A 20522-nucleotide genomic window follows, 5' to 3' on the forward strand; every position below is an offset into this window, starting at 1 on the left:
GCGCGCTGCCCCTTGTAGTCTCGGCTGCGGCTCAGGCGGCGCTGTGGACACCTCAGGGCCTTGGCTGCCAGGGGTCCTTCGGTAGGGCTGGTGGTGCGCACCGCTGCTAGGGGCGGGTAGACGCAAGATGGCGGCGCTGAGGGCGGCGGGGGCGGCGCTGCTGCGGCCCGGGCGGGGGGCGGCGGCGGGGGTGGGCTACCACAAGAAGGTGAGGGACGGCGGGGAGGGCTGCGGGGAGCGGCCGTTGGGAACTGTTAGCGAATGCGTTCTTCTCGCAGGTGGTGGATCACTACGAGAACCCGCGCAACGTGGGCTCTCTCGATCGCAACGCTAAGAACGTGGGCACGGGCCTGGTGGGCGCCCCGGCCTGCGGCGACGTCATGAAGCTGCAGGTGAGGGGAGCCCGGGGTCCGGCTGCAAGACCCCGATTCTCAGCTGTTTCCTTTCCTTCGGCTGTGACATAGCTTTCCCCTGTCACACCCCCTTGGGCTGTAAAGCTCCCCCCCTAGGCCTAAAATCGCTGTCTTATCCCATGTCCTGTGTGGGTGGCTCCTGTGTCTCGCAGAGCTGAGCACTCCTCTTGACGTTCCCACAGGTGGAAGTGGATGAGAACGGCCGCATCGTTGATGCTCGCTTCAAAACTTTTGGCTGCGGCTCGGCCATCGCCTCCAGCTCGCTGGCAACGGAGTGGGTGAAAGGGAAGACGGTAAGGGCTTGTAAACAGATCTAGAACAGTCCCTGCAGCGGCACTTAGTCAGTGACAGCAGTGTGCTTTGGTTCATTAACAACCACTGCTTGCTCCGAGATGTTCCTTACATTTCACAGAATTGTGGGGGTTGGAAAGGACCTCTGGGGGTCATCTTGTCCAACCCCCCCTGCTTAAGCAGGTTCCCTACAGTAGGTTGCAGATTTGTTGCTTGGCAGGAGCAGAATAAAATGGGTGTTGTCGAGAGGCTTTCCTCAGGCTAGCACACTGTCAGCATCCTTTACTGCCTTCTCAAAGCATCAGTTTGGTTGGTTTCAGAGCTTTGAAGCACACCTGTAGCAAATGCCTTTGTAGTGTGTGTGCATTGTACGCATGTGTGTATGCAAAGTGTCTGATGACTGCACCCTACCTGTATGTTTCAGGTTGATGAAGCATTGAAAATCAAGAACACAGATATTGCAAAAGAACTCTGCCTTCCTCCAGTCAAACTGCACTGCTCTAGTAAGTAAAGAATCAAACTGAAAGAGGTCAAACAAGTTTTTACTTGAGAATGCAGATGCTTCTGTATGTTCTCCAAATAAAGTTTCTGCACACTTAGCAGCTAAGGCTGACCCGTAGTGGTGGGTATTGCTGGCTGCTCCTGCTTGTACTGCATCCTTTGTTCTAGATGACTTGTCACTGTTCTTGAAGTGCTTGTAAAAGAGCATTGTTTTGTGCTTTTTTTTTTTTTTTCTCCTAGTGCTGGCTGAGGATGCAATCAAGGCTGCCTTGGCTGACTACAAGTTAAAGCAGGATCCAAAGAAAGGAGAGTCAGAGCAGAAAGCTAACTAATTCCTAAACGGACTGTTGAGGTTGTCCTCATTCCAGTTAAATTTGCAGTGCAATTATTCTAGCTATTAATAGAATCCTGCGCACTACTCAAGAAGCTGTAAGATACGCACAACTCAACGCACAACGTGTCACTGTTCATGTGTGTACAGCCACTCTGGTAGTGCTTAAATGACTGGAACGTGGGTATTTCAGCAGCCTGTGTCCTATTGGGACTGGTTTTGAAATATTAGAATGGAGGACTGCTCCACTGCAGGGAACCCCAGTAGCTTCTCACAAGAGAGAATCCTGCTGTTCCAGCATTGGAAGGGCTGCACTTCTTTTTCCTGGAAATCTATAGTTTTGCCTAATGTTTTAGGGAGTTTAGTGGGAAACATTGCCTTGGTCTTAATGTTGATGTAAGATCTGCAGGTCACTTTGTGAGTCAAAGCAGTATATAAATTTCGGGTGGTTTGTCTGCAGCTGTGTTGGAGTTTTGTTTCACAATCTGTGACCTCTCACATGCTGTCTATCTGCGTCACGCTGCTCTCTGGGAGGAGCTGAGATGCTTCACCGGGCACTAGAGGGCACTGCCTGTGTGACTGTGGGAGATGAGCAAATAGCAGCAGCTGCGATTGGGTGCCAGGAAGCACAGACCCAGCAGCATTAGCAAGGCTTGTTTGTGTCCTCCAATAGGGCAAGAGTTAACGTTGGAGCATCTTTTAAAAGTGCTCAACCCTTGGATTTGCCAAATACTCTGTTAAAAGAGATTAAACACACGCTGAGGATTCAAACCCAGGATGCAAATAGCTTAACTGGGATGTGATGCTGAGGGGAATCAACGTGGAAGAGCAGGGGTTGGTCTGTGCCCTCTGGGGGTGCCTTCTGAACTCTCCCCTCCCCCAAGCAGAGCTAGCAGCCAGTGTTCTTATTACTTAACCATGGGCAGAAGGGGATCCTTACCTGCTGCAAAAGCTGGTTTTGGATGCGATTTCTGACAGCCTCTGTTGTCTGCTGTAGTTTTAGGGCTGGATTCTCTTCAGCTGAGAAAGGAGACTCAAAAACACGGCCTGGCAGACACCTCCTCTGAGAGGAGGAGGGTAACCCCTCTGAGCAGGGGTAGTGCTCACCAAGTGGAGGATTTGCACACCCAGCACATGAGCTGGCTCCCTGGGAGCGTGGGGCACAGCATCATTTCAAAACATAAACGTTTTATGGCCGCACAGCATGGCTTACCCTCTGTTCTTCAGGCCGCTGTGCTCTCCTGGGCCTCATGGCGATGGCTATTTTCCAGGGGAGTATTGCCACAGATTTTCAAATCAAAAGAAAATACACTCGAAAGCTTTGCCTGCTCTTACAGATTTTAAACATCCACACCCCACCCTGTCTTCCTTTCTAGTTTTCATACCTGGGATGTTTCACAGCTGCATTAAAAACAATGCGTTTGAAAAAAAATAAATGGCTCATTCTGGTTTCTGTCTGCAACGTAATTATTTTTTCAGTGCCCTAATCTGCCAAGCAGGACATGTGTTCTTGCTGCTGTGGTTTGTGGTTGTCACAAGACTGCTTTCATGGTTCCTCAGCTCAGCACCACCCTGTGCCCACTGCACCATGCACCACTGAGCTGCATGCTGGACTCCAGCCCTCAGCCTCGTCCCTCCTGTAACAAGGAATGTGCATCGTTCCCTGGGAGCAGCTGCGTGGTTTACCAGTGAAAAAAATCAGGGAAACTTCAGCCACCCACGTGCACTTTGGGGCAGAATGGGCTCATTGTGCTCACAAGAACCCCTTAGGCAAAGAGCAGGAGGGAGATAAAAGCCTGCGCTCACTCTGTGCTGGGAAGGCATCTGGATGGCTGCATTCCCACTTGCCCTGTGGTTGGGGCAGGGATCTGGTGGGGCTCTGCTGACCTCTCCACTGCCACACAGAGTGGCTGAGAAGTGAGGCTCAGCAAGCTGCTGTCACACCCCTGTTTGGGGGATCCTTTGGTTTTCCTGCAAAGTGCCATCAGCTGGAGTAACAAGGATACTCGAGGTTACAGTGGTAGAAGGATGTGGGGATGCTGTGATATAAAGACCCAGGGATGTGAGATGTAAGGATAGGTGGCGGCAGATAATAGTTGCTTTAAACCCAAGAAAGGTAGCAGTCACAATCCAGTAACAAAGAAGGAATTGCTTACCCCTTTCCAAGGATCAGGGCTCACCAAACATGGCAAAGGAGGCCATCTCGAAGTAGAGATGCTTCCCTTGTGGCTGCCAGCCCTTAAATGAGGTTAGGGAGGGGGTGGACCCAGGGTCACACATGTGAATTGCCTCCACCTGTGCTCCCAGGGCTGGCTACACCCCTTCACCAGGTGCTCAATCACTGGTTCAGGCCATGACCTAAAGGTTCCCATACATGATACAGGGATATGCTGCATTCCAAGTACAGCAGACTCCTGCCTTCCATCAGGACACCCTGCTGCAGGACAAAGCATGTGGCTGAGTTCTCAAAGCAAGCCAGTGTAAGATCAGGAAACAAGCCTGTGTGTATCTTCCCAAAAGGGATCTCAGGCCGGAGCTGGGCACCCTGGCTAGGCAGCGCCGTGCCCTCCCTCCTCGCGCTGCTGTGCGACGCTAGATAACGGTTTCTGAGAATTTCATGCAGATTGTGCAAGCGATAACTGCGTCCCCTGGCTCTGAGGGTGTCACCAGCAGCGAGCACGCAGCTGTAGGGGGCATAACTCTGGGATGGATCCCGTTATTATTTTCTAAACAAAATATTTTGCTGCCTGCTGCAGTGCAGAGCCTCCCTTGCCCATCCTGATGTCCCCAGGCATGGCCAGGGAAGGATGGCACTGAGCCCACGGCTTGCCAACCCTGACAGCTCCAGAAACACACATGAGAGGAAGAAATGTGCGTAGTAACTGTCTTTATTCATAGCAAAGGGGGTTAAGAAAATAAGGCAAAACTCTAGCTCCTCTCTGAGCTCCGTTCACTGTGCTTTCCGAGGGGTCTGTGACATTCAGGGCATACAAACAAAAGGATGGGGGCATTGTCACTGCATCCTCTTCCCTCTTGCTATGGTTGGCTAAGATTTTCCCTTCTTTTTCTCACCAAAACACGTCCAAAATGCCTCAAATCTCCGCCAGGCACTGCGGGGGGGAGGGGCATTGGAGGAGTGGGATGGGAGCAGCGCATCCCCCTCCCCAATCCAAGGGGGCTGCAATATCTCCAGGCCACCACAGAAGGTCAGAACTACCAGCAGGTCATGAAGTCATGGGGTCATGGTTCCTCCATGCCCCGTTGCCTGCGTGGGGGCCAGGATACGATAATGAGCAAAAATAACATCTGCGAGAAAGGTGTGCAAGGACGGCGGGGAGACCCAGCCCGGGCTTTTCTCTTCATTTTTTGAGGGGTTCCAGGGGAAGCGCCCATGGGGAGAGCACAAGCGATGGGTTTGGCTGCACCGAGCACCACAACAGTGGCTCAGAAGTGGCCTCCCACGGCCGCATAGGGTCAGGGGGGTGTGAAGGAGGGGGAGTGGGGCTTCATCGGGGCTTCCTCGAGCCTCCACGTTCAGGTGGGCGGTGAGCAGGGCCGCCAGGATCTCAGCTCAGAGTCCATGGTTGGCACTAGGTGCTGGGAGAGCCATCTTGGGCCTCCTTGCCCTCTGCGCTTGTTGCCTCCGGCCCCACTCCTTCAGCATCTTGATTCTGGGGAGGGGGCTCAACAGGGTTCTCGCTGCCTTCTTCCTCCCCCTTCTTGTGCTCTCCATGGGTGCCAGCCCCGTTGGCCAATGGCGCTTTAGTGGGAGATTTGAGGCTCTGGGCCGCGGCCAAGATGTCAGCCTGCAGCTGGCGGCCACAGTCCAGGGGCTCCTCAGCGTCGGGGTCCGGAGCCTTCTCAGGCACCTCGCTGAAGGACCGGGGCCCTCCGGTCTTGTCCCGTTGGTCCACGTACTTCTTTTTGGGGAAGGAGGATGGGTAGTAGGCCGAGGCCTTGTGCTTCTGCCTCACAATGACGGCAGCGCAGATGATGAAGAGCAAGACGAAGGCCAACGAGCCCACCACGACCACCAGCAGCATGTACTCCTTGAAGAAATCCACCAACCCATCCAAGACATTGCCCGGCGCCGAGCTGTTGGTGATGGCCGTCCCCACTGCGTCCCCCACTGTGGGGCCACTCACCGGCGTCACAGGTTGGGCAGGAGGCACAGCAGAGGCCTCCTCTCCATCCCCACTGCCACCACCGGGCTCGGGGAACACGGCCACATGCCGTGGGGCTGCCAATTGCACTGGGGCAGCCAGAAACACCAACAGCAGCAGAAGGCACGCAGGCAGCCGCACCGCCATTGCCCTGCAGAGAGCAGGGGGACAGCAAAACGTTAGGGCTTGGTGGGGGAAAAACCCAAACCCTGCCCCAAGCAAAGACCACATCACGTTGACCCCAACCCAAGCATTGCGTTGACCCCAACCCAAGCAGTGCGTTGACCCCAAGCCATACACAGCCAAAATTCTTGAAGAAAAGCAAAAAATGGCTTTGGTTTGCTCGCTGCAGTGGTGGTGAGGATAAGCAAAGTTTGTGTTTGTTTTGCAACGAGGCGCTGTGAAAACAGATGGAAAGCAGCCCAACGCAATTGCTCAAGTCGTGGGGACGCTGCGTGCACGACAAGGTGACCAGGGCGAGCGCCAAGAGCTGGCTGCAGGCTGCCTGCGTCTGGTTTGAAAATTCCTGAAAATTGAGGTTTCCAGTGGAAACTCTGACACAGACGGAGCCGCCGCATTTCCCAACGCTTGTCCCGGCGTGAAGTGCTCCCAACGGTTCCCAGCCTGAGCTTGGCTATAAATAGACTGGCAGGAGCTCAACCGGTACCGGACACAGCACATCCCCCCCAGACCTATCTCCCATCCTTACAACCCCAAATCCCAACCAGCTTTGGGTTTTCTCCCCCACTCCCAGCCTCCAGCCGGAGATCTTGGCGCTCCAGCTCTCTCCATCTGCAGAAATCTGGTTTGCATTAAAGCAGCGCGTGCACGGGGTGGGAGGCGGCCCTGTAATCCCTGCTGGGAGTTTGGGGGACGCAGTTTCAGGACCGGGGTGCGCTCCCATGTCTCAGGAAGGTGACTCCGTTTGCAAAAGGAGCTGGCAGCTGCAGAGTCAGCACATGAAACCCAAATGGGTGCCCATCGCCATCCCACTGTCCCCATCCCCACCATGTGGCCCCTTTCCTGGCTTCCACACCAGTGCAAACCCATCTCTACTTTCTGCAGCTCGAGAATTTGGAGATTTTGGTGCTGTGCAGACATAGCATCCTCCAAAGCATACAGACAGCTGCGGCCCCATCCTGCACCCCGAAAGCCATCGAGCCACCCAAAAGTTGGAGACTGAGCAGAAAAGAGAGCACAAAGCATTAGAAAGCGGGAGCTTCGGGGAGAGCAGACCCCATGCAGCAGACTCGGAGTTCAGGGGGCTCACCTCACCAGCACTGCGTGTCTGTCCAGCGTTTCTCTGCCTGTCTGCACTGAGCCCTAGTCCTGCTCCCTCCTCCTCCTCCTCCTTCTATTCCTCCTCCTCCTCCACCCGCCGCAGCCCTGAGCTCACTGGCTGTGAGCGCAGCGGACCAGCTTGTTCTCATTAGGGCCGTGTTGGGGAGGGAGCAGGGGGAGGCTGGTGAAAGACAGGCGGCCCCCAGCCCACCATGGCCCCCTCCCAGAGGGGCGGCCCTGGACTGGGGGCTGGGGGCTGCTCGGTGAGGGAGGGTGTAAGTAGGGAAAGGGGGGTGCCAGGGGGAGGTTATTGTAAGGGATGAAGGTAACAGCGTGATTCCTTCAGGGCTACGTGCAGCCCCGAAATGTAAGATTTGCCCCCACACAGTTCCCTTTGGCTGCAGCCCAACCTGGGGCTGGATCCTGTCCCTGTAAACCCAAGCCTTGCCATGATGTGGGCACAGGGCACACAGTCCTGTGAAGCGCGGTGATGCATCTACCCTGGGACAAAAGGGACCAGAACCGCACACGGGGCTCTGCCCACCTGCCCCATCCATCCCATCCACCCCATCCGCCCGGTTCATACCATCCATCCCATCAGTCCTATCCGTCCTTTCCATCCCATTCATCCCATCTGTCCCATCCATCTGCCCATCCCATTCATCCACCCATCTTATCCGCCCCATCCAACCCATGTGCCACCATGCACACCAAAGTTGTCCCTTCTGCCACCCCCTTTCAGCTCTGGCCTTTCCCTGGGGGCCAGACTCTCACAGCCCCCCAGCCTCCCATGGCAATGCCCCACATGCAGAGCTATGTCCCTGGGGTAGGGGGAGGTGTCACCCTGAGATCCATAGGGGTAGGGACGGGGATGGGGACCAAGATAGGGACAGAGATGGGGAAGGTTTCTGTCTTGGTTCCCTGACACTTTTGGGGGCTCATAGTGTGGCACTGAGGTGCAGAAACAGCTCCAGAACGGGGGCATCACCCCATCCCACCCTGCTCAGCCCCCCATCCCCTCCGTTGCAGCTGAAGTAACTCAAGCAGTGACCTCATCCCCTTGCTATTTGCATCCCGCCTCCCTGGGGACCCTGCCAGAATCCCCCTAAGAAGCCGCCGCACTGGGACAGCGGGCTGGGGGACGATGGTGGGTGTCCCCGCTCCTGTCCCTCTCCCCGTTTCCATCCCCGACATGGTTCAGGTTTCACCCGGCGTCATCCCCTCGCTCCCAGAAATAATGCAGTGGTCTGTCTGCCTGCAGCCCGCCGGCTGCTCGCAGCTGCTGCTTTTCCCGACCTTAAATTATCTGAAAATCCTAAAAGGGAGCGGAGAGGCTGGGATGGAGCCAGGGCCTCACTGCATTCCATGTGTCCCCATTCCTCGTTTCTAGGATCATGGGGCCATGATGGGATTTGGGGCAAAGCAGCACTGGGGAGCACCGAGCCACCCTCCCCGGCTGAAAACAGCACAATTTGGGGTGGCCCTGCTGCCAGCACCCACCCACCATTACGATGCTGTTTTTGGGGACTGGGTAGAGCAGCCCCGCCCGGGCTGTGCTGTGTAATTTGGGGCAGATGAAAGGTGGGGGCCCACAGGGCTCGGCTCGGCACAGTCCCGAGCCCAACCAGCAATTTGGGAAATTTCGGCCTTGCTCTGCTTGTAATTTGCTCCGTTGGGTTTGCTCTTTGCTGTGGCAGCAAAATAGCTGGGGGGAGAACCTCATCCTGCAGGACTGCACCACGGCGTGCGTGGCCTTGTGGGCAGCACAGCAGCGAGCCACATAGCAGACTGCACAGCACAGCACCACGCACAGCACTGTGTGCAGCAGCCATGCACAGCACCAATCCCCAAGCACGGATTTGCCCTGGGAGCCAACCTGGGCACTGCCCTGCACGGTAGTGGCTCGAGGCATGGGGACATCCCATCCTACACGGTGTCTCCAGCAAGGAGCGTGGCACCATGTCCCTTTGATGGCAGATGGATGGAGGCCATCATCCTGGAAGAGCAGCTGTGGGGTGGCCCCACCACGCCGCCCCCGCTGCACCGGCTCTGCAGCCTCACCGTAAACATTTACATTGAGCGAGGTGGAAAATATTCAGAGCAGAGCGTGAATGTAAACACACGGGGGCCAGGGCGGGAGCAGGATGGCCACCCCTCTGCTTTCGAGGCACGGATGCATCGGGGCACAGTACTTGGGGGGGGCTCTGCTGCCCAAATGCGAGCTGCAAACAGTGGTGTGAGTCGGGTGATGGGGACATGGGGACAGGGTCAAGGAGTGTGGTGAGACAGGGCTGGGGATGGAGGGAGCAGGATGCTGAGCTGGGACAGAGATGGGGACATGATGATGGGGATGCTGAGCCTGGAAGAGCAGGGGTGGGGATGCTGTGCCCAAATGGCACGTGGATGGAGATGCAAGGATGTGCCCATGTACGACCAGGATGGTGACATGGGGACGCAGCCCCATGGAAGGGCAGGGATGTAAGCCACTTCTGCTCCCTCGCGTGGCTCCTCCAGGGCTGGGCACAGAGAAGAGGTTGGGTTGGTGATGCTAGGGGTGGCCAACACATCCCCACTGGGTCACGGTGGGACCAGCACGGTCCCAGAGTCCCCTTCTCCCCCTGGACACAAGGCCAAGAGCCCATGGACACCACCTGGAGGTGGGTCCCAGGCCAGCAGCACTCCACCAGCCCCAGTGCCATCCTCTTGCCCCACTGCATGTGACCACAGGCAGGAACACGTTAAGCCACAAACACACCCACTGCAGCACCACCGCCCTTTCCACTCCCAACATGAGCTTGGGAACCCCGGGGTCAGCATGTCCATGTGGCTCTGTACCCTGGGAGGGTTTCATTTCTGCTGCTGCCAGGGGAGGAGGGGGATGGAGAAGCGAAATTTCAGGATGGGGATGTGGGTAGGCACCAAGAGATCGCCGCATCTGTGTAGCAGAGCCGTTTTAATGGGGCGGATGAGTCTCTTCTGTATGATTCCAGCGGGGACATTGGTGGCACAAGGGGTGGGCCCCACGCTGTTCCATCCCCATGATGCTTCAGGAATGATCTGGCAGAAAGCTGCTGAGCGTCAGGTTGTCACCATCAGCTTCAGAACCAGCATCGACCAGCAGCTTGTGACGCAGGGGGACGCCAAGCCGGGGACCATTGGTGGCAGCGCGCTCGCTGTCGGGCAGCAGGGAGGAGATGCAAACCATCTCGGTGGGGCTGAGCTGCTGACGCGCCGTCCTCACCCGCCGCCAAAGCAGGGTGCCCAGCACTGCCGTGCACACCATGAAGAGCCCGGCCACCAGCGCCAGCAGCAGGATGGCCAGCAGGCATTTGTTAATCAGCGAGCTGTTGTCCCACAGGTCATCAGAGGGGCCCGGCGCTGTGGTCCGCCATCGTTCCGTGGACAAAGGTGTTGTGTTCACCTCCCATGAGGTGGATTCCATGAGCTGGCTGGGCACGACGGTGCTGCCACTTTGGGGTGCTGTGCCGGGCACTAGCTCAGGAGAGTCGGTCTCATACGGAGGATCCGTTGTGGTGACCACCAAGGCTTTGGCCTGGCTGGTGCTGTTGCCCACCCGTGGTGGCAGCTCTGTGCCCAGCAGTGAAATGGGTTCAGGGGTGTTGGTCTCATTCAAAGGATTTGCTGTGGTGACCGGCAAGGCCTTGCCTTGCCTGGGAGTGTTGCCTGGCTTTGGTGGTGGCTCTGTGCCCAAGAGCACGAGGGGCTGGGGGGAATTGGTCTCATTCAAGGAACCGTCTGTGGTCAGCACCAAGGCCTGGCTGGTGGCATTGTCCAGCTCTGCGCCCAGCAGCTTGTGAGGCTCAGGGGAACCATCCAATGGATTCGCTGTGGTGACCACCAAGGCCTTGGGCTGCCTGGTGGCATTGCCTGGCTCCATGCCCATCAGCATGTCATGCCCAGGGGATGTAGTCTCGCTGCCAATGGGTGTCACGGCGGTGCTGTGGGGTCCAGTGTCAGCCCTTCTCCTGCGGGAGGGCAGCGGGGGCTCGGCCGGGGCTTGCTCTGCTGCCCCCCAAACCCACTGCAGGCCCTGCTCCGTGGGCCGGGCCCTGCAGTCCTGCAGGGTGCTGAGCAGCAGTGCCAGCAGCACAGCGCAGCCCAGTGCCATGGGACCTGGGGAGGACACGGGGGAAAGGTGAAATGAGGCCCCTCCACCCGAGCAAAGAGAGTCTGCAAAGGGAAGTGGAGGGGCTGGAAATGGGAAACGAGCCGTGGTAGAGACGGCCGCTGCGAGAAGAGTGGGTGCAGGGGGGCTGCCCAGGTGGAAATGAAAGCACGGGGATAGTGCGGGCTGCAGACTGACAACCCCCAGTGCCTTCCTCCCCCTCCATGCTGCCAACATAAAGCCAGAGGCATCCACTCGGAGCAGGGGTAAAGCCATCCCAAACCCACCCAGCACTCAGCAGTCCCCAAACGGCTGTCGGAAGCCCCAGACAGAAGCCAACAAGGGCCCCTGTGGCCCCACGCCCAGCCCCAAAACTGCCCCACATCCGCCCTCCTCACACCCCAGTGAGCAGCATGGGGCAGAGGGTGGCAGCCCCAGCGGACTCCAAGCATCCCCTTGGCACCCTGCTCCATCCCCATGGGTTTTGAGGCTCACCTGTGCCGGGGGACGTCACGCAACCCCGAGCTGCAGCTCCGGTGGCCGTCACCACTGAGGGCCCCAGTCCCAACCCCAGGGGCGTCGTGGGCTGCGCTCCGCCTGCAGCTCCCCACTGGGGCGGGCAGGAAATGTGGCTGCGGTTTTGGAGCCCTGCAAGGGGAGGACGTGACGCTGTCACCGGCTGCCACTGAGGGCCCAGGGGCTGCGTGCACCCCAGAAAGCGGCCTCCTGCTCCTCTACCAGGGTGGTGGTCCCGGGAGCACTTCACTGCCCTGCTCCTCCGAGCCTGCACGCTGGGACTTCTGCTGCCCCAAAAGCAGAAGTGATGGGAAAGGCGGTCCTAAAGCCGGCAGCACCCATGGCACAGTGTGGGTATGGACCCCTGAGAGGTGACCCCATGGGAGGACACAGGGTACCCCGGTGTGGAAAGGAGGAGGAGGGCAGGGGCTTGGCTCAATGCATTTGCAGAGCCCCTGCGCCCAGACACTTCTCCTGGCACCCACCCAGTGCAGCATTCAGGCTCACGGAGCACAGGGACGCTGGGGAGGAACCCGCCCTGACCGCAAGCACAGGCACAGCAGCGCGCAGGAGCTGCACCCGCAGGAAGGGTGCTGCAAGAGCACATCCGCAGCGCACACCCTGCATCCATAAACAACCCCACCGCAGCCCTCTGTCCAAGCACAAGGTGCAGCGTTCAGCTGCATCCTCCCCAGCGCTTCTGGGGAACCCATGGGGCAGAGGCAGAGCATCACGGGGACAGGCCCAGGGCACGCACGGGCTGCAAGGGAACATCTCCTGCAGAGAGCATCCCCATCTTGCCCTCTCAGCAGGGGAACCACCACCCCTTGGGGCCAGGCTGGGCAGAACGCAGCGTCCCAGAGGACGGGTGGCTCAGCCACTGTCTGACACCCTTGGGTTTCCATTGCTGTGGTTACCCCTTGGTGCCATCATTCATCAAAACCCGCATCACAACCCCGCAGCCCCTGCACCCACCCGGGACCAGCTCCAAGAGGGGACCTGGGCACGGCCGGTGACGTTCCCCGCTCCCACGCCTTCCTGGACACCCAGGCCCAGCAAGAACACAGTCAAAGAACAAACCAAGAGAAGGAAGTTTGTAATCAATGACTTTTTATCTCTTGAAAATGGAAGCAAATATTTGGACAGATACTATGGCCGCTCTATAAGAGCGCATCTTTCAGGACGTCGCTGGTTCTCTTCTGGGATATCGCGGCTACAAAAAGCTTCAGGCACTGACTCTGGCTGAGCCTGGCTAGGCATCATCAGTTCATTTAAATAAAGTACAAGCTATAAGCTCGCAGCCACGGCGGCCGTTCCTCAAACCTCCACCGCACACCAACCCATCTGGGCACCTCCATCCAGCGGTTCAGAAACTTTTATTTCCCTCCAATCAGAAAAAAAAAAATAAAAATAAAACGAAAGGTCTCCCCAAGCACACAACCACCCTGAAGTCACACGCACATCAACACAGAGATCACCGTTTTGGGGGAGCGGAACGTTCGGTTTTGATTTCCAAAAGCAACGACCCATCAGCTCAGCCATGTACTGCGGCACAGAAACGTCACCAAACTGCCCCACGACCTGGAGGGCTGCGACACGGCACCAGCGGTCACCCCCACCCCCACCTAAAAACACTTTTAAGAAGCTTTCGTGCTATGGGATCGTAACACATTCTCTGCCTTTTGCATCCCATCCTCGTGCCTCTCTGCTACTTGTCCTAGCTGTCCCCACGCTCACCAACACGGACATCCCTCCAGCACAGAGAATCCTTAGCGGGTAAGGAGTGAACATGCAAACACTGGAAATAAAAAAACAACAACAACAAAAAATCCAACCTAATGGGGGATTTGAGGCTTTCTAGCTAACCTAATGGAAAAAAAGGATCAGCCTGGATGAAGGGACGCACCCCGCCGCTGCTCTGAGCCTGGCTCCAAGCACGCACACATGGGCACACACGCCGCAGCCGCGCTGGGTCAAGGACCAGAGCACAGCTGGGACGGGACTGGGGGCTCGTCAGCTGCTGACTGCTTCCTGGATGTCACTCTGACCCCAATAGTTTTGCTCACATTGGGTTTGACAAGGGATACCGGGCACTGCATATGGGCAGCATCAACACAGCGAAGCCTGAGGGCTGGCAGAGCTTGGCTGGGCAGCACCATCCTGGGCACACCTATGGGAAATCCTATAGCCAGATACAGGGCCAGGAACACGCCTGACCCATGCCCGGGCACCCCGCTGGCAGTGCAGACCTCGTGTGAGCAGCAGAAACCCAGCAGCGAGCTTGGCAGGTCCTGCACCTTTCAGCTGAGGACCTCAAAGGGGATGAGGGTTGCCGACCTCATCCGGGAATAAACAGTTTCCTGCAAAGTTTTAAGGCAGGGATGACAGAGGGAGGGAAAACATCAACAACAATCGAAGGCATTTTGTTTCTGGAGACCCATCCGGAAAGTGGCCTGGCTGCTCCTCAGAGCAGAGTCCGAATTTCTATCATCAGCACTAAAGTTTGGGACAAAGAATTGCAAAGTCACAGCTTTTAGAAGCTTCTGAAAGCAAACAAGCTGACGAGGCCGGTGGTGCAGGCACACATTTACAGCCACGCACACGGCTGCCACGGACTCAGCACAGAAGCTGCGTGTCCTGCAGGCTGCTGACACTGCACACCTTAAGCTTTGTACCCCAACAACACAACACCACTGCCTGCACGGAGGTCACTTCTGCCTTAACATAAAACCCAGCAACGAGCACATGTCTGTTTGGACACAGCTGGAACGATCCCAAGCTCTTTTCCATGGGCAGCACGACGCTGGTTCAGGAGTCCTGCAGGGTGTACAAAGGAGAAGAGGCATTGTGGCACGAATCGCTTCGTTCAGAACGATATATATATTTGTCAGCTGTCATCAGAAGGCATTAGGAAGGCAGGAAAGTCACCTCCGAGGGGCTCAGCAGCAGCCACACTGCAAGGGAAACTGATCTGATTGTTCAACATTGAAGATTTATACAAAATAGCTTCAGTTCCGATCTCTAAACAGTATAAACACCCCCATCCACGCACGCGCCACACACACACACGGTGCTGTCCCTTTGAATTTAAAACACAAATACTGCAAAGTGGCAAATAAAATTTAAAAAAAAAAAAAAGCGACTTTTTTTTTTCTTTTTTCTTTCTTTTTTTTTTTTTTTTTTTTGGCAACTTTAAAAAAAAAAAAAAAATGGTTACGAACAATGTGGCATTGGTCCCTAAATCTAGAAAAGATATTTGGGCACAACATTGAAAGTCATAATGGGTTTTCTTTTCAAGAATTCAACATCTGGAAAAAAAAAAAAAAAAAAGACTGTAAAAGTAGCACTTAATTCTCGTTGAATTGTTTGACACAGTCACGTAAATTCATTAAAACATCAGGGGGGAAAAAAAAAAAATCTTTCACTAAAAAGCTTGGCTTTTAATCATCGGCTCTCGTTGACGTGAATTTGTTGGGAGAACGGGAAAGCTCGTACTGGAATGCTGCACGCTGCTGCTTGCCGAACTGGGGGAACTGGAATGTGTTGGGCTGGCAGCGCCCGCCAGCCCCGCTCAGTCCGCAATCTTCGCCATCTGCTGTTCCAGCTTGGAAATGCGCTCGTCTTGGTTGGTGATCGTGTCCTTGATGGATTTCAGCTCTTTCAAAATCTCATCCAATTTGGCTTCGTTTTGCTGGAAGGAAAGACAAGGTTTGTATTCGTTACGAGAGCTGGAAGGGTTCGGTCCAGCTGAATTGAGTTGTTAAAGCAAAGGGACTTCTCTGGATGGGAATCTTGCAAGGCACAAGTGTGCTGAACTCCCACCCTTAACATGGAATCACTAAGGTTGGAAAAGACCTCTGAGATCATCAAGTCCAACCATCAGCCCGCTCGTGGCTGTTTACACAAACCCTCCTTGCAGACAGTGGCCTGACCCAGCCCCAGTGTACTGCCATCACACGCAGCAGCTTTGCCAGAACTGTTTCTCAGGAGGGTAACCAATTTCAGGTCAGCACCCCCAAAAGCTTGTGGATTTTACTCACAGCGTCTGAGGCATCAGCTGCTTTCTTTGGAGCACTTATGAGATCACTTTTCTTGTTCGCAGCAGGCTTGTTGTCCAGTATATTCTTCTTGACCACCTTGAGATCCCTGTTCTTGCCAGGAATGTACCCGTGCTTCAAGGAAATGAGAAGGGGATCGGCGTTCTTCCCCTCAAACCACTCCTCCGCTTCCAGCGCTGCCTCTGGGCCGGCTGTGTCGGGGTACAGGTCGTCCTGGAAGAGGTCCGACTGCAAGGAGAAACGAACAGGTCAGGAGCTTTGGGGCTGGAAGGCAGCAGCGGCCCGCACACCACGCCAGCAGCGGCCTGCGCTCACCTTTCGAGGGACCGTCATGATGATGGGCTCACATTTCCGCTCATGAAGCTTGAAGAACCTTTCCAAAAAACAATGAGAAAGAGGCGTGACTTGGAAGCGAGGACAGCCGACACGCCACGCAGAGGAAGCCTCAGTTCTGCACAGCAGCATACTGAGAGGCAGAGGCAATGGAAAGCGAGAAATCCTAAGGAGTCACAGCGGGGCTACGCTGGAGCAGAGCCCTTGTAAGGGCTGGAGAAAGCCACCTGTGTGTGTGCAGAGCTCCCTCCGAGGCACTGCGTGCCTTCAGAGAGCACTTTGGCCAGAAGGGGCTGTCAGAATGGCACAGCCTGCTGCTCGGGCTGTCGAGACAAGCACCACACAAGTTATTTCCAGGTATGGCAGCAGCCAGCTTTCTGCTCACTATATAGAGTCTTACTCTGAGCCAGTTACACAAACTCCAATCCGTCAGCTCAGCCACTGGGGCACTGCTGCTGGAAAATTCATATGCTGCAGACAAATGCAGGCTTCGCTTCCTTCCTGGTTCTGCTTTCATTAATAACAAGAGGAGGACCAGACAGCTTCAGCAACCACCTCCAGCCCATTCCCTACCAGCAGCATGCCAGGAGCCACTGCAGACATCAGCCTGCATCCCTGAGGTGCTTTCCTTTGCCTTGCTTTCCTTGGTGAATCTGAACCACATCTGCACACGCTGCTGCTCGCAATTACTCTCTAAATTCCCGAGACAGCTTCCAAGCTGCTTGCTGCGTACAAGCTGGAGATTGGGATCTGCCTTTCTCCTTACCTGGCAATCTCGCACTTGTTCACATCAAGGCCCCTCTTTGGCATGAACCCCATCCCCCTCTGCGGCTCTTTGCTGCTGAAGGTGTTGAGGTAGTGAACGTAGGGGGACTCATCCGTGATCTCAAAGTAGCGAATGCTGCTGTCACCCTGCAGGACACAAGAAGATCACTCAGGAATGAATCCTACTACACCAGCATCTCTGAAACAGCAGGAGAGGGCAGCTTCTCATTAGTGGTCTACAAAGACATGGAATTTACTTGTACGGATCCTCCTTTTTAATTACTTGTTCACCCTTTCTTGTCTCTAGCTCCTTTTTATAGGAAGTCCAAAGCTGCAGCACTCAGAAGTGGGCACTCCAGAGCACTTAATGCCTACAAATTGCTTTCAGAAAGGAGCACAAGTGATCCCAGTTTTCTGTTATCGAACCCCACAAAATTAGCATGAGTGTTGCTGCATGCTCCATCACCTTCAAGTGTGAGGATAACAACATCTAAAATGCTCTTTCCTCCCACACTAACACACAGTCATTCAGGTCAACACCAACAAAAGATGTCTTAATGAAGGTATATGACTTGTTGCACGAAGAGCAGCTTTACCCATATAAATTCATCTCAGAGAAACATCCAGTTACACACCAGACCTTCACAGTGCAGACCTCACAGGCTCTGTGTAGCCCTGCAGAGTGAGGATCAAAGCAGCCTGGATTTTTTCACATTTGTCTGCAGCTTCATCAGTGTCACTCATTCAATCAGTCTACCTCTCAACAAGCCTGGTCATCAATAGCTTCTCCTCACCTTGCCACACAAGTAAATAATGTTGGTATCTGGGTCGTAGAACGGCAGCAGGACCCCGTTGCTGGTGTCCATCTCGTGAAGGGCTATTGGCTCCTCCATGTTTTTCTGGAAATTTGAAAAAGGAAATTCTGTTGCTAACAAAGAATGGAAAAGCTGATGTTGACATGGGATCTACATTGTTACCAGTTCTTTGGAGCTAGAGGAACACTCAGCTTCCTCACCCTGAAGGCCCTGTGAGTTAGAGTAACAAATGCTGATGCTTTGCAAGCTCATTCATTCCCTCAGGATGTTTTAATCACAAGACACATTCAGAGCAGGACCCCAAGTAATTCACAAAGTCAAGGGAAAGGCATGACAGTCATGTTAGTGAATGTCCTGTGCCAGTGAGACGGATTTGCTGCTGTCTCACTCTGTACATACAGCTCATGTACTCTCCCTGCACTTCAGATGGGCAGCTGCCAGCTTCACTTCTGCTCTCGGTGAGGCAGGGGCTGACAGAAGCGAACCCACTTCCTCTCCTGAGCGAGCACCGAGCCCAAATAACATCAACATGCTCTGGCACAGGAAGTCTGAGTAGGATCAGAGAGAAGAAGGAAGAAACTCAAATAGATCAACTAAACACAGCAGCTGACTGTAGGTCCTGGTCGCCAGTTCAGCCGGGCACTACAGCAGCACAGCAGCAGTGGGATAGGAACCTACTGGATTCCAGAGGGCCAGCTGCCGTTCGCTCATGCGGCTGAAGCCGGTCGTGAAGATGTTTCCATCAGCGAGGAAAATGGCTCGCATGGGCCGGGCTCCCTCGTGGGTTTTCTCTTTCTCCTGAAATAGAGGTAAGGAACAGCCTTTAGCCAGCAGCAGAAGGCCCCTCTGGTGGTGACTTCTCTTCTGACTGCACAGAACGCCGGCAGGACGCGCTGCCCCTCCATGCAGGATGCTGACTATAGGGAGCAACATCCAGCCATCCCTGCCTGATGCTTGAGGGAAGAAAGCCATTACTAAGCTACAAAAGAAGTGGTCACAGCCAGTTCGTTTCAGCTTCGCCTCTCCTATTCTTACAAGGTCGAAGGAAGACTTCTTCGCAAGCTACAATGCATGCAGGCTGCTAAATCTCCGTTCTGCGTACACAACTTTGAAACTGTAATTATGCAAAAGGATTAGATGCGGAATTACACTCCTGCAGGTTTTAAAACTGAGCCCTCAAATCCCAGTTCAAACACTAATTCCAATAAACCCAGACAAATCCTCCAACCACTGCTATTCCTCTTGTAATTTCTGTCTCACTTTGGAACAGACGACTAAATGCGGCGTGCACTAGGAAGAAAGCTTCTTTCTTTACACGCTCTCGCTCTCTGCTGAAGTGAAATGACTGCACAAACTTACAGCGATGATTTCTTGTTTCCTGGGGTCAATGATTCGAACTTTTTTGTCTTTGGAAGCTGTACAGATTAGGCTGCCATTGCGATTCCAGCTCACGTTGTAGATCACATCCACGTGCATGTCATCCAAGTTGATGAGGGCTTCACCTGTTCCCACGTTCCAGATGATAATTGCATTATCACAGCCTGAAAGAGAAAATAAAAGCTTAAAGATCGCAGCCGTGATGCGAACAGAAGAAAGCCAGCAGCAGAGAACAAGGAATACGACCTGCTGCAGCTGCAGTGCCTCAGGCACCATCTCTTAAGCATGCTCTGTGTGCAGAGCCCCAGGCAGCACCACCTCACTTGAATACAGGGTCAGAGTGGGGACGAAGCGGCCAGAGAAGGCAAAGAGGTGATGTTCTTACAGCACTGACGTGACAGTCACTGCCCACTCTGGTTACAGAGATTTGCAGCAGACAGAGCGGCGTGGATGGAAAATTAGGCAAGTGAGAGTAGAAGAAACAGCAGAACATGATGGGGAAAAAAACCAGCAGGCATCAAAAGCCGAGGTCAGCAGTTTCACGAGGATCATTAGGCAGGTGGTTTTGTTCAAGGACCAAACAGCAAGAAGATAGAGAATAAAGCCTTGAACAAGATGACAGCAAAATAAAGAACAGGACTGCAGCCGTAAGATCCCAGGTAAGGGAACAAAAGCACAATGTGCAAGCTAGCAGAGCTTCCTAATGCTTAAGGAGGGGTGAAAACACACTGAGGGCAAGATAACGATTCCTGTGCACTCCCAAACAGTCCAAGAGATATCCAACATCAGTTTGTTGGCACTAAGAGGAAGCCTGGAGGCTGCAGTGACCTGATGGCATCCTCCTGGCCAGGCTGCCCGGACACACACAACAGGAGTCTGAGCAAGCAAGCTGCCTTCTCCTCTTGTGCATTCCCACACCGAGCTCCATTAATTTAACTGCCATGAAGTCTGCATCAAAGCATTTTTGGGGAAACCAGATCAAAACCAAACCAACACCTCAGAGAGCCTTCACATCTCCCAAAAAACACACAGCTCATCTGACAGTCCAGCTGAAACCATTTGCTGCTTCTATTACGCTCCAAGCTAAAGGTCGTGCTACGAAAGCTGCAGAGTGAGCTAATGGATAACGACTTTCCATTTTATTTCCATAACGATTTGACTGTTTTTCAGTGGCCAAAAGAATCTCATTGCATAAACTGTACCAGCCGAGGAGGCAACGTGGAAAATACTGAAAGTCTGTGGAATGAAGAGCCAGGCATTAGGACAGCTCGCAGAGATCAGTGAAATGGAGGAACAGTTGGGCCTTTTATAGAAAGTACACGAAAACAGGGACGAGGAGAGTGCATGTAAACGGCCATCAGCTGATGAAACTTGCAGATCCAAGAAAATCTAACAGCTGTAATCCCATAATTCATGCCTCCAATTTCCTGCTTCTTGGCCCTGCAAACTGAAGGCAATAAAAGGCCAAGATAAGGAGGGGGCTGCGTGCCACGTGTCCCAGTGTTCCTAGGAACTGTCACGGGTCTTGTGATTCACCGGCCTGAAGCAGCTG

The 20522-nt window shown here is 54.5% G+C and overlaps 4 protein-coding genes across 9 annotated transcripts in view; 1 reads left to right on the forward strand and 3 right to left on the reverse strand.

Annotated features, from left to right (window-relative positions):
* Nucleotides 94-2989, forward strand: ISCU (iron-sulfur cluster assembly enzyme). 2 transcript variants are annotated; one of them, XM_021412530.1, is made up of 5 exons: nucleotides 94-208; nucleotides 279-392; nucleotides 596-706; nucleotides 1129-1207; nucleotides 1451-2989. In XM_021412530.1, the coding sequence occupies exons 1-5, from the start codon at nucleotides 128-130 to the stop codon at nucleotides 1453-1455; spliced, it is 390 nt and encodes a 129-aa protein (XP_021268205.1). In that variant the 5' UTR covers nucleotides 94-127; the 3' UTR covers nucleotides 1456-2989. The 2 variants fall into 2 exon arrangements, with proteins under 2 accessions (XP_021268205.1, XP_021268204.1); XM_021412529.1 differs by having other exon boundaries at nucleotides 95-208; nucleotides 1446-2989.
* TMEM119 (transmembrane protein 119) lies at nucleotides 4407-9769 on the reverse strand. 2 transcript variants are annotated; one of them, XM_021412424.1, is made up of 2 exons: nucleotides 6975-9769; nucleotides 4407-5850 (listed from the first exon to the last, which is right to left on the reverse strand). In XM_021412424.1, the coding sequence occupies exons 1-2, from the start codon at nucleotides 7673-7675 to the stop codon at nucleotides 5127-5129; spliced, it is 1425 nt and encodes a 474-aa protein (XP_021268099.1). In that variant the 5' UTR covers nucleotides 7676-9769; the 3' UTR covers nucleotides 4407-5126. The 2 variants fall into 2 exon arrangements, with proteins under 2 accessions (XP_021268099.1, XP_021268100.1); XM_021412425.1 differs by having other exon boundaries at nucleotides 6970-9769.
* SELPLG (selectin P ligand) lies at nucleotides 9915-12108 on the reverse strand. The gene is made up of 2 exons (XM_021412426.1): nucleotides 11602-12108; nucleotides 9915-11114 (listed from the first exon to the last, which is right to left on the reverse strand). Exon 2 carries the CDS (start codon nucleotides 11107-11109, stop codon nucleotides 10027-10029), a length of 1083 nt encoding a protein of 360 aa, XP_021268101.1. The 5' UTR covers nucleotides 11110-11114; nucleotides 11602-12108; the 3' UTR covers nucleotides 9915-10026.
* Nucleotides 12716-20522, reverse strand: part of CORO1C (coronin 1C) — a 39369-nt gene continuing 31562 nt past the window's right edge. For all 4 annotated transcript variants that reach the window (XM_021412420.1, XM_021412421.1, XM_021412422.1 and 1 more), the window contains exons 5-11: nucleotides 18953-19134; nucleotides 18272-18391; nucleotides 17573-17677; nucleotides 16780-16925; nucleotides 15996-16053; nucleotides 15663-15908; nucleotides 12716-15313 (exon numbers count right to left, since the gene is read on the reverse strand). In XM_021412420.1, coding sequence (XP_021268095.1) covers nucleotides 15194-15313; nucleotides 15663-15908; nucleotides 15996-16053; nucleotides 16780-16925; nucleotides 17573-17677; nucleotides 18272-18391; nucleotides 18953-19134 — 977 coding nt within the window. In that variant the 3' untranslated portion in view covers nucleotides 12716-15193. The remainder of the gene's footprint in view (nucleotides 15314-15662; nucleotides 15909-15995; nucleotides 16054-16779; nucleotides 16926-17572; nucleotides 17678-18271; nucleotides 18392-18952; nucleotides 19135-20522) is intronic.

The sequence above is a fragment of the Numida meleagris genome, chromosome 14 (genome assembly GCF_002078875.1).
Source record: "Numida meleagris isolate 19003 breed g44 Domestic line chromosome 14, NumMel1.0, whole genome shotgun sequence".
In the NCBI taxonomy this organism is placed as follows: domain Eukaryota; kingdom Metazoa; phylum Chordata; class Aves; order Galliformes; family Numididae; genus Numida; species Numida meleagris.